General features: G+C 58.9%; 1 protein-coding gene across 2 annotated transcripts in view; it reads right to left on the minus strand.

Moving 5' to 3' along the window:
• The window catches only part of BCR (BCR activator of RhoGEF and GTPase), a 101,783-nt gene that overhangs the window by 14,737 nt on the left and 72,490 nt on the right, over nt 1-14,556 (minus strand). The window contains exons 9-16 of one of the 2 annotated variants that reach the window (XM_033439696.2): nt 14,366-14,487; nt 13,182-13,350; nt 11,901-12,020; nt 11,222-11,297; nt 9,846-9,950; nt 9,119-9,229; nt 7,617-7,714; nt 5,813-5,944 (exon numbers count right to left, since the gene is read on the minus strand). In XM_033439696.2, the coding sequence (XP_033295587.1) occupies nt 5,813-5,944; nt 7,617-7,714; nt 9,119-9,229; nt 9,846-9,950; nt 11,222-11,297; nt 11,901-12,020; nt 13,182-13,350; nt 14,366-14,487 (933 nt within the window). The remainder of the gene's footprint in view (nt 1-5,812; nt 5,945-7,616; nt 7,715-9,118; nt 9,230-9,845; nt 9,951-11,221; nt 11,298-11,900; nt 12,021-13,181; nt 13,351-14,365; nt 14,488-14,556) is intronic. The other variant, XM_004276061.4, reaches the window with a different exon arrangement.

The following is a 14,556-nucleotide window of genomic DNA, read 5'->3' on the forward strand; positions in this document are numbered from 1 at the left end:
TGCTCATCTTCCCAAACAGAAACTGTCTCATTAAGCAATAACTCTGCCCACCCCCACCCCCACCCCCACAGTGGCCTCTATTCTACTTTGTGCCTCCATGAATTTGACTACCCTGGGCACCTCATTCAAGTGGAATCAGCCAGTATTTGTCCTTTTGTGACTGGCTTATTTCACTGAGCAGAAGGTCCTCAAGGTTCATCCACATTGTAGTGTGTCAGAACATCCTTCCCTTTTTATGGCTGCATACCATTCCACAGTATGGTCGCGCCACAGTTTGTTTATCTACTCACCAGCAGCTGGTAGATGCTTGGGTTCTTTCCAGTTTGAGGCTGTCATGGGCTGTGCTGCTGAGAACATGTGTGTACAAGTCTTGGTGGTACCTCCACATCTGGTGATGTTGCCAGGCACTCCCCTGGGCTCCCGGGGCACAATGGCCCAGAACTGGTGGTCGAATGGGGAGACTGACTGAGAGTGGGTATACCTCACAGCTTGGTGATGGCTGGAGTGTGGGTGCCAGGACGCCCCAAAAGGGGCACAGTTGGACCCCCTGGCCCATACCCAGTCCGGGTACAAGCTTCCCGGCTGAAGAAGTCTGGGAAACCGTGTCCCACCCTGAGCCGGCCCAGGGCTGTAGTCTCAAATAAAGTGAGGGTCAAACCAGACACCCGAGGCCCCAGTCTCACCCGTGAGGCTCACATGAGACATAAAACATTAAAAAAAAAAATCACTTCTGATGCTCCCATCAGAACCTGAGCTGTGAGCTGAGCAAGACACACACAAGAGCAATGCCAATGGGAGCAGACAAAATTCCAGGATGTGATAGAAAGTTACCCTCTGAGCAGAAGAGACAGGACATTGCACAGGGAAGTGAGGGAAGGAAAACTGAAGGAAGAAATTCACGATAGCGTGAGGCTCCACTTTCCCTGGGCTTTGCTGACCCTGGTGATACCCCCCGCTCCCTACCCAGGACATGCTGGGGTACATAGAGCGACTCCTCAGACCACGGCGCCCCGTACATCCCCATGAATCTGGCTGCTCTTGGAGCTTAGGATGTGCTCATCTCCACCCAGGGAACCAGCCCCTGAAGCCCCAGACGCAATGACCCTCAGTGAAGGCGTCTGTCCTGACTCCTCTCTCCTCTGACATAACTGCACCATCGAGGCCACTGGCTGCCCCAGGCAGGGCCTGCTCCGCCTCAAGCCCCATCTGCAGCATCCTCCTTTCTGAGCTCTGGACCGTGAAGACTGGGGGCAGCTGTCTTCTTGTCCTCGGGCTCCCCGGGGCCTGGCGCACGGAGGCCATCGATCACTAGGGTGGCACACCAGGCTCCTGGGGTCTGAGGATGGACAGCTCGCTGAGCCTCAGATCTGGCTTGAAGAGGGAGCTCACTGGACCCTCTACACCTGCCCGCAACGACCCCGGGGCCACGTCCCCACTGGACAGCCTGTCCTTCTTCCTTCCTGGTCCCTGGCTGGTGCTCTGAGCTAACCAGCTCACCCACCCTGGGTTCTGGAGGGAGAGTCCCCCACCCTCCTCTCGCGGGGGCTCCATCTCTCGGGGAGGGAAGCGGGACCTGGCAACTCACCCAGGACAGTCACCTGAAGAGAGTCCAGCCAGTGGTTCCTGAACCCACCACTCAACGACACCAACAGGGGGGTAGAAACACATGGATCCGGAACCCTAACCTGGGGGACTGGGACCTAGCTCCCCAGATGATACTGACACCTCTGGCCCAGGCAGGTGGGCCCGCTGGGGCCTGCTGACCCCTGGCTGGCTTCCACTTCTACATGGCGCCCCTCGGACACTCTGGGGTGCTGCACCTTCCCCCCCTCATGGGAAGGGCTCTCCACTCAGCTTCCAAGTTAAGGTGTGTACCTGGGGCAGGGAGCACCTGGGGGATGTAGGCATGCGTCGCTCCCCCAACCCCGCAGCAGGACACGCAGGGCCACACACCCCTCGCACATGGCCCGGCTCGGAAGGCACCTGGATTTACTGGGAAAAGCCCCAACGCAGGTAGACTGGGCCCCGGGAGTCATGGACGCCCTCCCCGAGGTGGACCCTCCACAGAAAAAAGGCATTCGTGGGGGAGGAGGAGGGAGAAAGAGGCCTGGCTGGGGTGCCAGGGTATCTGTTGCTGACATGACCACCCTCCCCTGACTTCCTTCCTTCTTCCTCCTGAGGATCCCGATTCATAAACAAGGTCCCCCCCGGCCGCCTACAGCCTGAGTCACCAACGTCCCTCCTGCCCCTCTGGGATCCCTCCCCGGGGTGATGATGGCTCAAGAGTGGGGTTTCTCACCGTGTCTCCCAGGGAAGCAGAGATGAGGGGGCGGAGCCAAAGCCAGCCTTGTCCACTAACAACAGTGACGACTAATAATAATAGTAATAGCAGCAGCTGACACTGAAGGCCCCCACGCACAGCTCCATGCCCCCCACCCATTTACAGGTGAGGAAACGAGTTTGGGCGGACACAGCTATGACTCACCCCAGGTCCCAGGAGGTGCAGTGGGGGTGGGGGACTCGACAGTCTCTCCTTGACTCAAATCTACAGGCTTCTCGGAGCTGCCTTCCAACTGCAAGCATCCCTCATTTTTCTGTGCTCTGCAGATACTGTGTTTTTACAAACTGAAGGTTTGTGGCAACCCTGCATTGTTAGATGCTGCTTGGCATATTTCAGCAATAAAGTATTTTTTAATTAAGGTGCTTACGTTGTTTTTTCAGACATAATGCTATTGCACACTCAGACAGTACAGTGTAAACATAACCTTTATACACACTGGGAGACCAGAAAATTCCCATGACTCGCTTTACTGCAGTATGTCTGAGGTATGCCTGTAGGTCTTATCCCTGGGGCATGTCCTCAAGAGGCCAATTTCAGCAAGAATCCTGCGAAGTCAGTTTAGCAAGAATCCCCCATCCTCGCTCGATATCTAAGCAACCTCGACATCTGACCAAGCTACTCATTCCCCACCGTCCCCTGGTGATGTCTGATCACCTGGGCCTGTCTTTAGCAAGAATCCCATTAGGTCGGCTAAGCCAGCAACCCCCTTGGCCCTGGTGTTATCTTACTACCACCATTACTGATGTTCTCAGTCATTTTCCATCTGCTCCCTGTCCCCCGGGCGGTAAATTCCCACCTTTCCTTGTTTTCAGAGCTGAGCCCCATCTCTCTCCTATTTCGACAGCCCCCTGGAATGAAGTCCGCATTGCTGGTTTAACAAGGCCATGAACGTATTTTTTAACAGAGTCCACCCCTCCCCCCTCTCCCATCTCACGTCTGGGTCCTACTGGAAGGAGGACTGTCTGAGGAGCTCAAAGCACCATGGATGGGGAAGCGCAGGCTGGGATCAGACATTGGGAGCAGCAGGGACTCGGGGAGACGCCCCTCACCAGCCCCCTAACCTCACCGCTCACGTCTTCCCCAGATGGGGCAGGCACTCACCTGGTACCCCCTGACTGTCGGAGAACACAAGTGTGAGCATAAGGAAATGTTCTGTTTACATCAAGATGTATCAAGGCAGAGGGTTTCCAAAGACGGCTTGACTCAGTAAAGGAGGAAAATGAGTATCAGTTCTTACCTCTTTTCCTTCCTGAGACCCTCGGTTACCCAGTGGCAGAGCTTAGAGGCCACAGTTCAAAGTCCACCACCCCTGGGACCCCAGCCGTGGAGGGTGCAGGTGACTGGCATCAAAGGTTGGAGGAACCGGAGCCAAGAAAAGGAGCCGGGCACCAGCCTGTCAGCTCATCGTAGGCTCTGCAAGGTGCGTGTGGGTGAGGGACGCCGGGGCTGGGGGCGGGTGCAGACACGGAGGGGAGCGGGAGGGAGCAAAGTGAGCCAGCCATCCTCGAGCAGCAGAGGTGATGACTAAGGACCAGAGCGATGACCGGCATGAGGCAGGTGCCTAAACACGGCGGCACTCAAAGGCATCCAGCTCAGGACACTCACGGAACAGCACCGTCTGGGGACTGCCCTCGCATCCATCGAGAACAAAACGGCCCAGCAGTGAGGCTGGAATCCATGGGATTCCACGTAAAGCCAGGAGGGTGGACAAGATCCATGTAGAGACACAAGGCTGGGTCTCAAGATCACTGCGGGGAGTCAATGCACATGAGCCGCAAGGCAGTAACTATCAGGCAGCACCCACAGGAGCCACCCACGCAGCACCCTGTCTGCCAAGCTCACGCAGGGTGGCCCTGGTGGAGGGAGGAACCTGGCTGGCCACGGGTCCCTGGTTGGGACGCCAGAGGTGGGACGACGGATGAATCCTGGCCTGCCTTTCTGCTTTTCCACCCAGAAGCTCAGCTCTAAACCAAGACCCTAAGACTGGCCCAACTGAACCCTGGGCTGACGGGGAGCAAGGAGGGACCATCCCCTTCTCACCCAGGATCGAAGCCACAGGCAGGTCTCAGGTCCAGGACAGCCGCCAAGCGACCCTGGACCAGGAGCCGGCCTTCGTGGACCATCCCCGCCCAAGAGGGGCCACGAGTCCTGCCGCCCTGCTCCCCAACAAACACCCCAACCTCAGTAGGCTCACTAGAGTGTCGTCCCGGACTGGTGTCCCCTCACACCCGGGGCCGTCTCCACCTTAGGAGAGCCCAGCCCCAGCTGTCATTGGCTTCCTCTCCCTGTGTCTTTGTCTTGCCGCTGTGGCGCCAGCTGGTGGGTGGGTGAGGGGAGCAGAACAGGGTGATCAGGGGGGCGTTTTTGCTTTCAGACCTGCTCTCAACGTACAGGGGTCCCTGGAGACGCCGAGCCATCAAATTCCCTAACAAGCTTCCAAGGTGGGGAAGCCAGCCAGCTGGAGTGGTGACTCCCAGACTTGCCAACAGAGACGACGAACTACCCAGGGATGAGTCACCCTTTCTCCTGTCATTCCTGCCGTGAGGATCTTCACTTCCTGCCCCAGGGAAGGGAGGCGGGGCTTCCTGTCCTCTGACTGGCACCTGGAATGTCCAACCACTCCCCCGCCAGGAGGCCTCATCCAGGGGTCCCGGGGCACCAGGGGGAGTGGGGAACAGTCAGGGCCCACCTCCAGGGCAGGGCAGGGAGGAACCCGCTTAGCTGGGTCCAGTAAGATGCCCCGTAAAGAAAGAGGGTACCGGGCTTTCTCCACGGGGGGCAGGAGCGTGCAGTGAGGCTGCAAGAAGCGCCAGGCAGGTGATGCAGCTCCTGTCTGCCAGGCGGTGCGAGAGCTGGGGGTGGGGGGTGCTTCCAGGGCCCGGGGAAACTGGGACTGCGGGCCCGAATGGCTTGGACCTGGGACGCCTCTCCGGTCCTGTACAGACACTCCTGGCCCACCAGGGGCTCCTATGACAACTCCAGGGGGGCACCTGTGCCCCAGGAGGGATGCAGCTGCACCCCCTGGAATCTGAGTCTAGAAGCCAGAGAGGGGGGGTCAGGCAGGTAGACTCAGACTCTCACGCTTTTCCAAGAAGAGGAAGCTCCTAATTGCCAATTGCAACCCAGGGCACCAACTCAGCGGCCTGCCTGGGGGTCTTCCGGAGGCCATGGAGGCACGGCAGCCCCACTGGAAAAACAGGTGGATCTGAAATTCCTTTGGGGACAAGACGGGGCATGACAGACAGACAGAGGGGCAGAAACGGACCCGCGAAGGTGCCAGCCCAGGTCCCCCACAGCAGATGATTCAGAACCAGGCCTGCCTCACCCCCATCTCAGTGTCCCTGAGTGTCAAGTGGGGAAGAACACAGAGCTTCTGGAGCTGGGGTGAGTGCGTCCGGGGCCGGGGGACGACTACATGGCGGTGGTGGGGGCAGACAGGACCCTGCAGGGAGCAGAGGGCGGCAGCCTCACCTGCACCTGGCCCTTCCCCATGATCCTGTCTGCACTCTCGCCGTCCTCCTTGGTGATCTTGCTTTTGTTGTAACACTTCTCGTAGCACAGTATCCTCAAGGTCTGTGAGCCTTCCAGCTCGATCTCAAACTCCTGTGGCCCCGAGAGAGAAGGAAAGCCCTGAGTTAGTTGGGGGGGCTCCGGCGAGTCGGGGTCAGTGCTGCCAGCTGAAGGGGCCTCTGAACCGTGGCTCCTGCACAGATAGCTCCCAAGCTGCCCCGGGAGGCCCCGCGTCGAGACTCTCCTCACTTCCGTCCCACGATGCAGACCCTCGGAAGCCACTTCCCTGTGAGCATCACACCGTGGCCCAGTCTGGATGCTTGTGGAAGCTCTGAGCGCCTCTCAAACCTAGGCCAAGCTCCTTAAGTCAGCATCTCACAGCGCGGTTCCCGCACCACCTACACCAGAAGCTCTGGGGTGCTGGTTACAAACGCAGACACTCTGTGGGCTTTGGGGCGTGTGTCCTCGGAGGTTCACCAATTACAAGTGCCCCACTCTGCTGTGTCAATAGTGGGGGGGGGACAGGGACAGGGGAACATGGAAAATCTCTGTCCTTTCTGCTCACTTTTGCTGTGGACCTAAAACTGCTCTACAAATAAAGCCTATTTGAAAGGGGAAAAAAAAAAAATCGATCCAGGGAGGTGACCTAGGCGAGAGAGGGACCTGGGAGGAAAGAATTCTCCCGCAGACACTCCAAGGTGTCTACCTTCTCCTCCATCACGCCTGTGAAACCTTCAGTACATGCTGCATTTCACACCAGGGCTTTTGCAGGCATGGGTTCTCGCTGGCGGAGCAGCGGGGAGGGGAGAGCAAATATTTCTGAGCCTGAACGGGGGTAGGGAGGGTGTGTATGCCCAGAATCTGTGCAGCCCTGGATAATCCATGCACACACAGCCAGGGGGGCCGCCGGGTGGCCTGATGCTCTGAAGCTCCCCCGACCCCATGCTCGGTCCCTCGAGCCCCCAGGGCTTCCTCACACCAGAACCCTCTGCATAGTATCCAGAGCCCTGCCCTTGTCACCTCTGCTGGGTCACGGCCCTCTCGCTCTCCTCAAAGCCTTCTTCGATGGATCCACCTGGCTGTGATCCCCCCTTGTCACAGCAGACGCCAGCCCTTTCCATACGGGCACCCAGAGCTATAGAGCTACAAGGACCAGGTAGTCCGTTGGCTCCCTGTGCCCCAGTCCTATGGAGGAGGCACAGCTAATAATCACAGGAGTGATGCTGAGAAAAGAGACTGGGGTTCCCTCCAGCCCAGCAACGCCCCACACACAAGCAGAGCCCCAGCTTCCGGACACTGAGAGGGTCACAGAGCCGAACGTTCATCCCAATTTCTGAGGAAAAATGCCATGGAAACCTCCCAAGGAAACACTGAGCAATTAACAAAGGCCTTAGTAACAAGAAGCCCTTCTAAGTTCTTTTTCCAGATGCTTTGTCAGCAAAAAAAGTTTCTTTGTAACTGGGGGGACGGGAGTGGAGAATTCTCAGGAACATGGAGATAAAATCTCTGACGGGAGGGGAGAATTCTCAGGAACATGGAGATAAAATTTCTGACGGGACTGGAGAATTCTCAGGAACATGGAGATAAAATCTCTGAGGGAGTGGAGAATTCTCAGGAACATGGAGATAAAATCTCCATCTCTTGGCATGCCCGGTCCTCCAGGAGATTCCGGGAATGCTGGCACCGTTGCCTGCGGGGAAGCCCTTGGGGTCACACTCTCTCCCTGGAAGATGTTCCTCCTGATCACCCAGAAGTCGGGCCTCACCTCATTCCAGTTGGGCTCAGCCGTGTCCCTGTAGACACGTGTCTTGGCTTTATTTACAAAGTAGCCAAAGGAATCCACCTCCAGGGTGCAGTACAGACCTGCAGGAGAGCGACACAGAGAGGATGACCATGCTTTCCCTTATTACCAATGTTTTTTATAAAAGCAGGTGTTATTTTCTAAATCATAAAAGACAGTCTTGGTTTTATTTTTGTCTTGTTTTTTTGGGCCACACAGCGTGGCATGCAGGATCTTAGTTCCCCGACCAGGGATCGAACCTGTGCCCCCTGCAGTGGAAGTGTGGACTCTCACCCACTGGACTGCCAGGGAAGTCCTTGGTTTTCTTTTTAAAACAAGACACCAAATCAGTGGCCGGCAAGGTTAGCAGCACCTCACAACAGTGCGCAGAGAACCGGCCCCTTTTAGAACATTCGCTCCCCTGCTCACTGACAGCAGCTCGGTGCTGGGAGAAAAGTGGGTGCAGGGCGCGGCGTCCATCAGTGTACTAATAAAGTTAGTACAGGGTAAAATGAAAAAGTATTTGTATTCAGACTTATTCACCTCTAGTTAGTGAGACAATTTATTCAATAGATATTGTGTTCCATTCTTTTTTATTAAAAAATGTCTTTACTGAGGTATGAATTGTACACCTTAAAGTTTATCCACTTTAAGTGACCGATTCAATGCTTTTGGTAAGTTTACAGAGTGGTGTAATCACTACCACTATCCAATTGTAGCACGTTTCCATCACCCCTAAAAGATCTCTTATGCCCATTTCTCCCATTCAACCACAAATCTGTAAATGTGTTTATGTCTATCTGAATCTCTTGCTCATTTTTTAAAAACTGGGTTGTCTCAAGCATTGCGTTATAAGAGTTCTCTATATGTTCTGGATACAAGGCCCTGATCATATATACACAGTTTGTAAATATCTTCTATCCTGTGGCTCGTCAGGGATTTCTTGTTTGGTTTTGTAGCAACAGTGGGAAGGTCAGCAGAACGGTGCCTGCCCTGTGTCCTCCTCCGAGGGACCCCGAGAACTTGGTGCCAGGCTGACAGGTGAGCGTCTGCTGTACCTGGGCTGAAATGCGACCAGCCCTCACCACTCTGACAGCTCAAGTGGCTGGGAGAGGTGCCCCCAGGGGGAAGTATTAAAAGGGTATCCCTCTGGCTCATCAGAGCGGCAGAATCTCCTCTGCTGACCAGGGTCAGGGTGCCGGCCCTCAGCCTCCTGGCTTCCTGGCAACCTAGGCAGCGTTTTCGGTCTATAGCAAACCGCAGCCCCTGCAATTGCAGGACTCGCCTGCAGGGGGCAGCTCCCCAGCTCGCAGGGTCTGAGCAACGCGCTGGCAACAGCAGGAGTTGCTTTCCCACCCCGGGGAAAGCAACTCCACACCCAGTGGGCGTCAGCCAGCACCGCACCTCCCGGCGGTCAGCTGCTTCTCTGGTCCCCGCACCCTTCGGCTCAGTGTCCGGCCGCCTTCCTCCCCAACCCAGCCGCTTACTAGAACTCTGCTTAAAGCCAGTGGCGGAGTGGACGATGACATTCAGGAACCCGTAGAGCCCGGGAGATTCATCATCTGTGCGAGAGACCAGAGAGGTGAGCGTCCGTCCTCCTGGGAGAAGCAGGCAGGTGACAGGTTCTGCTTCAAGGTGACCCTCATGAGGGCCCCACGTGACTGTCACTTGCTTAGCAGGGGACAAGGCAATGTCAGGAGCAGAAACACACCCATCGTGGCCTCTGTCTCGGGGACCTTAGGATCTAGTTGGGTTCACAACATGGGCAAACCAGGGACCGAGAAGAGACGTGACAGGTTCTCGGGACAGGAGAGGGTCGGGGAGCATGCCACGTGGATGGGGTGTGTGTGCCTGAGTGTGCAAAGCATACCCCTGCGTGTGGCTGCATGTGCACGAGTGTGTAACAGTGAACGCAAGATGCAGCACAACCACAGGTGGGGGCGGGCGGCACCAGGCTGAGGGGCGGGCGGGGGATGGGGAGCGGGGCCCAGAGCAGAGGGTCTGAGGAGTGGCTCGGGACTTGGGGCCAAGCCATCGGTCTTCTCAACCACCCGGTGGCCGCCGCCTGGGAGCTACCACCCCTAACCCGTCCCGTCCACATCCAGGAGAGGCCGACAGGCCCTCAGCAGCACACCCAGCCTTGAAATGGACGTCTCTGGTCCCAGGATGGCACTAACAGCAGAAAGGGACGGCGGCCTGGGGGGCACAGCCCACCTTCTTTGTTGATGGTCAGTGGGATGCTGTGGACGGTCTGAAGCTTGACGCACGAGTTGGTCAGCATCTGCAGCTCCACGGACGTGAGGGAGAAACTCTTGAAACCTAAGATGGGGGCACAGGCGCACCGACTGGTGAGTCTGCCCAGCTCTCGGACTCCCCAGGACCCCCATGGGGTGTTTTCAGACATACCCCCATTGGGTCCTCAGCACACCCTGGTTAGGAGGACCGCAGGGGCCACCTGCTCCCAGGGAGGAGCCGGTAAGGGGCAGGTGAGGCATGGCCCCGGGGGGCCCAGGCTGGGCTCAGAGGGTTGCAGGAATCTTTGCGCAACGCTCACAAACAGGGCCGCCCACCACCTTGGCACGGTCTCAAGGCAACCGGTTGCGAGGGGGTGGTCTGGGGCACCTTCCTGTGGGGCTCTGTCCCCTGCTCCCCCTTCTCTCCACCAAGTGGGCAAAGGGGATTATTTCTGAGCAGACAACACATGCTGTAAATGGTCTGGGCCCCTGGTTACAACAGGACACCTGGGACAGGAACTCTGGCAGGGCCCCAGGCACTGGCCGTCAGAGTCACCAGGAGTGCCCGCCTGCCCCCGGAGACAGTGGCACTGGGGTCTCAGCACAGGCACGAATGACAACCCTGGGGGGACAGGCGCTCAGGACAGGGCAGAGGCGTGCGGAGCCCCCAACCTACCTTGGGGGGCACACAGGGCACACGCAGAAACCTTTTAGCAAGGATGGCTCGGGAATCCCAAACCGTATGGCTGGGGGCAGAGGAGGGAACCAGGCAGCTGCAGCCCCAGGACCTGGGGCAGGGTCTGCCGTCCCACCCTGAAGGCTGCCAGGCAGGACGGGGCAGCTCTGAGCTGAGCAGAAGGAAAGAACTGCTAACGGAGGGAAGCGTCCAAAGAAGGGGCCATCCAGAGGGGAGTGGGCACCCTGTCCTGACAGCGGTCAAGCACAGGGGAGCAGGGCCAGCACAGCGTGGCTGCCCAGGTGGGCCCAGTCGAGGGCCGTATGGCATCAGCACCTGCTGGGGTGTGTGGCAGGCCTGGGGGGAGGCAAGGCGGGTGGGCCACGTGCATGGCAGCCTCGGAAAGGCAGCAGGGGTGCAGGCAGGGAAATCAGAGAAGGTCAGAGGAGGGGAAGGGGGTTCACGGAGGAGGTCAGAGGGCAGGCGGGGGGGCACAGAGGGCAGGGGGCCCTATCAGGACAGCCCCTCCCCCATTATCTCCCATATTAGGGCTCCACGGCACACTTCACTTGGGTAAAAGTTCCACTGTCCCTTGGGGAAAACAAGGTTTGAGAGCATGGGAGGCGACCATCCAGCCCTGACGCTCCCGAGCCCACAGCCTGGGCGCACGGCCCACTCACATTTCTTCTGCTGCTCCCGGATGTTCTCCCTCCACTCGGCCCGCTCATAGTCGGATGAGATCAGGAACGTGTAGCTCTGGGGGTGGGGGAGAGCACACCCGTTATCTCCACCCCGGCTGAGCGGGCACCCAGTGGATCCAGGGCTCCGTCCTGGTCACCGCGTGGAGCCTGCAGCACGCCCACAGGAGGCACGAGCATCTCCGCGCTGCAGGCCAGCGGAGCTGGGGTGGCTGTGCTCACAGCACTGCTCGTCCCTCCCTGCACCCTCCGCCCCTCCTGCTGCGCCTGGGTCGTGACGAATCAGAGTGTAGGGCCACCGGGGTCACCAGGTGGGACCTGCAGAAGGGAGGGCTGATGCCCACAGGCCGGGCCCATGACGCAGAGGCAAGGCTCCCGCAAAGCCCACCGGCTGCCCCCCACCGGCTGCCCCCCGACAAGTGCATGATGCCCGTGGAGGGAAAGGCCCCGGCTACAGAGGCAGCAGAAGCCACTCAGGAGAGAAGCTGTCTCTCTGGCCCAAGAGGTCCCGGACAGCATTTCTGCACCGAGGGCTGGGTCTGCACAGCCCTGCAAGCCCCCTGCCCTATTGAGACGCCCTGGAGACCCCACCACCTCCCAGCCACGGGGGCTCCGGCCCAAAGCCCCAGAGAGCGGCCTGTGTGCCACGCTGGGCACTCACCTTGCCGTTGCGGCTGTGCACGCGGAAGGCCATGCTGGGGGACATGAGCAAGAGCAGCGACTCCTGCTCCGAGAGCTTCTTCCGCAGCCTCTCGATGGCCTTGCTGCCCTTGTTGGCTCTCTGTGGGCAGAGGGCACGGTCACGTTTCCAGCCCTGGCCCAGCGCGGCCCGCTCCCACTCTGCCTGCCCCACCACCCCTGATGCTCGGTCCGTGGAGGACGGGAGACCATCTGGCGGCCCAGCGTGGACAGGGTCTCGGCCACAGCGTCCAGGCCCGGCATAGACTGCCGGATGTGCTCAGCCCATCCTTCTTAAGGGATTAAGTTCTTCCTCTCACAAACCTCCCTTTTTTCACTTGCTCCGAACTTGGACAATGTGAAGGGGCCTGTCGTGACCCCAAAGGCCCCTCCCTGCTCCCGGATCTGCCACATTTCAGCATCAGGTCCCCCGGGAGTGACTGCAAGGGTCCTGATGGAGGGTGACATGCACCCCCAGGACCTGGCTAGGAAAACTCTCCCTGCCGCGTGTCATGTTCCTCCCTCCTGAAGCCCTCTGTCCCCGGGGGAGGCTGTGCTGCCTGCCACTAGGCAGAGGGTATGGCTCGGATGGGTGAGTGGTGGCAGAGAGCTTGACAGCCCCGCGGATGCAGCCCTGGCTTCCCTCTGCCTCGGGACACTCTGCCATGGGGGCCACGGGTCCGTCGGGACGAATAAACAACCCAGAGTTCATGCCGGTCCTGGGGCTCCTGTGCTTTCCCCATCCTGTGCGGTTTGCAGTACAGAAAGTTGGGTAGGGTGAGGGCTGAGAAGGACCCCTGTCCTACTGCACCCACCTCAGCAGGGTGTCCCTGGACATCAACCTTCTGGGGACCCACCTTGTCTCTGGCCACTGTGAGGCACCAGCTCTGGCCTGGGCTGACCCTACAGGCGAGGGGTTCACCCTCACTGTTCCTCCAGAACACTGTTCCTCTCCAGAAACAACCAGGGGCCTGCTGGGTGCAGACCAGACCCCGTGGAGGGGCCGTGTTTCCGCCCAGCCTGGGATTTGCTCCGGATCAGGGCAGTTATAAGAGGGACAGAGGGGCACCTCCCCCCACCCCATCCTGGATGGCTCCATGCCTGACGGGAGGCCTGGCACTACGAGGGCTCACAGGGGTCCCAGCAGGTCCCAGAGACCAGAAGTGGGGTCAGATACCCTGCAGAACTCGCCCGCCTGCCAGCGTGAGGGGACGCTGCCCACTCGAGCTGCAGAGCCCGGCCTGGCACCACGCCCCAGCCCCACCTTCTCTCTCTGGATGTCACTCTTGATCTGGGAGATCTTGATCTTCATGGCATCCAGCTCCTCATCCAGCACCAGGGGGATGTTGGGTGTGGCTTCCGAGTCGTCTACTGTCTGGAAGCTGAGATCCGTGAGCGGGATGTACCATTTGCAGTCATATTGCTGGGTTTTGCTGGGTGGGGGGAGGGGCAGGTTAACAGGCTGACCACCTTCCTTTGCTTAAGTCACTGCTTTCGACTCTGGGGAACCCTAAGCTCATGGCCACGAAGTTTACCTGACCTTCAAACTCTGCTCATGGTCCCTGAGACAGGCTGGGATAAGGCCACAGGCAGACACTGGCGATCCAGCCTCGGTGACCCCTGGGGAGGGTCATTGTGCACGTGTGACCCAGGCCCCACAGGTCTGACAAGCCCTCATCCACCCTACTCTGTGCTGACGGTGGTGGCTCACAGGCTCCCTGACGCGGGAGACCACGTAGGCTGCCAATGACAGTCAGGAGAGGACTGCAGACACGTCCAGAGCTGTAGAGTTTGAGGGGCTGCAAATCTACCCGGTGTAATCCCTCCCTCGACAAATGGGGAAACCAAGGCTCTCTTCTGATTAAACCCACTCAGCGTGGCGATGGCAGGATGGGGTGAAGAGCCCAGTTCTGGTTCTTCCCAGACCTTCTTTCCTCCATTCCAGCCACTGCTTCCCACCCCCCGGCCCCCCACTGCTGCAACCTGTGTGGTCTGAGCCCTGGGGGTTTGGGTGGGGTCTACAGGCCAATCCTGAGAATCACTTAGAAGCCACCATGATCTCGGGAAAACAAAATGTAGGGATCACCTAGTGATGCCCTCCAAGGACAGGAGAGGGGCAGCCAGTGTCCATCCCCCACCTGCATCAGACCCTGCAGCCCCCCGACCTGTCTGGGTCACGACATGACAGCCCCTCAATTGCACCTGAAGTCACAGTCAACAGCCTGGTCACCCACCCAGACCCTGAATGTCTCCAGATTCCTAATGATGAACTTTGACCTTGAGCCTGGCATCACGTCCAGTTGGAAACAGAATGTAGCTAACGAGAGCAGCCTGGCAACAGGTTACGACCTCTCGAGGCTCACTGGAAAGAACACCAGGTCTCCTCCTGTAGAAACCACCCCATGCCCCAGGGACCCCCCCCTCGGCCGGGGCCGCACCGCCACTCACCCTCCGCTCTGCTTCTTGAGTTTGGTGCACAGGAGCAGGTCAGTGAAGAGGAAGACGTGCCGCAGCTTGCGGGCCCCCTCCACCAGCTCCACCATGAAGCTGTCCTTCAGCAGCTGCCGGTGCTGCAGGGGGCGGGGGGCTGGTCAGGGCAGGGGCGGCCAGGGCCTCCACTCCCCCCACCTCCAACCCTC

Source organism: Orcinus orca, chromosome 15, assembly GCF_937001465.1.
Source record: "Orcinus orca chromosome 15, mOrcOrc1.1, whole genome shotgun sequence".
Lineage (NCBI taxonomy): Eukaryota > Metazoa > Chordata > Mammalia > Artiodactyla > Delphinidae > Orcinus > Orcinus orca.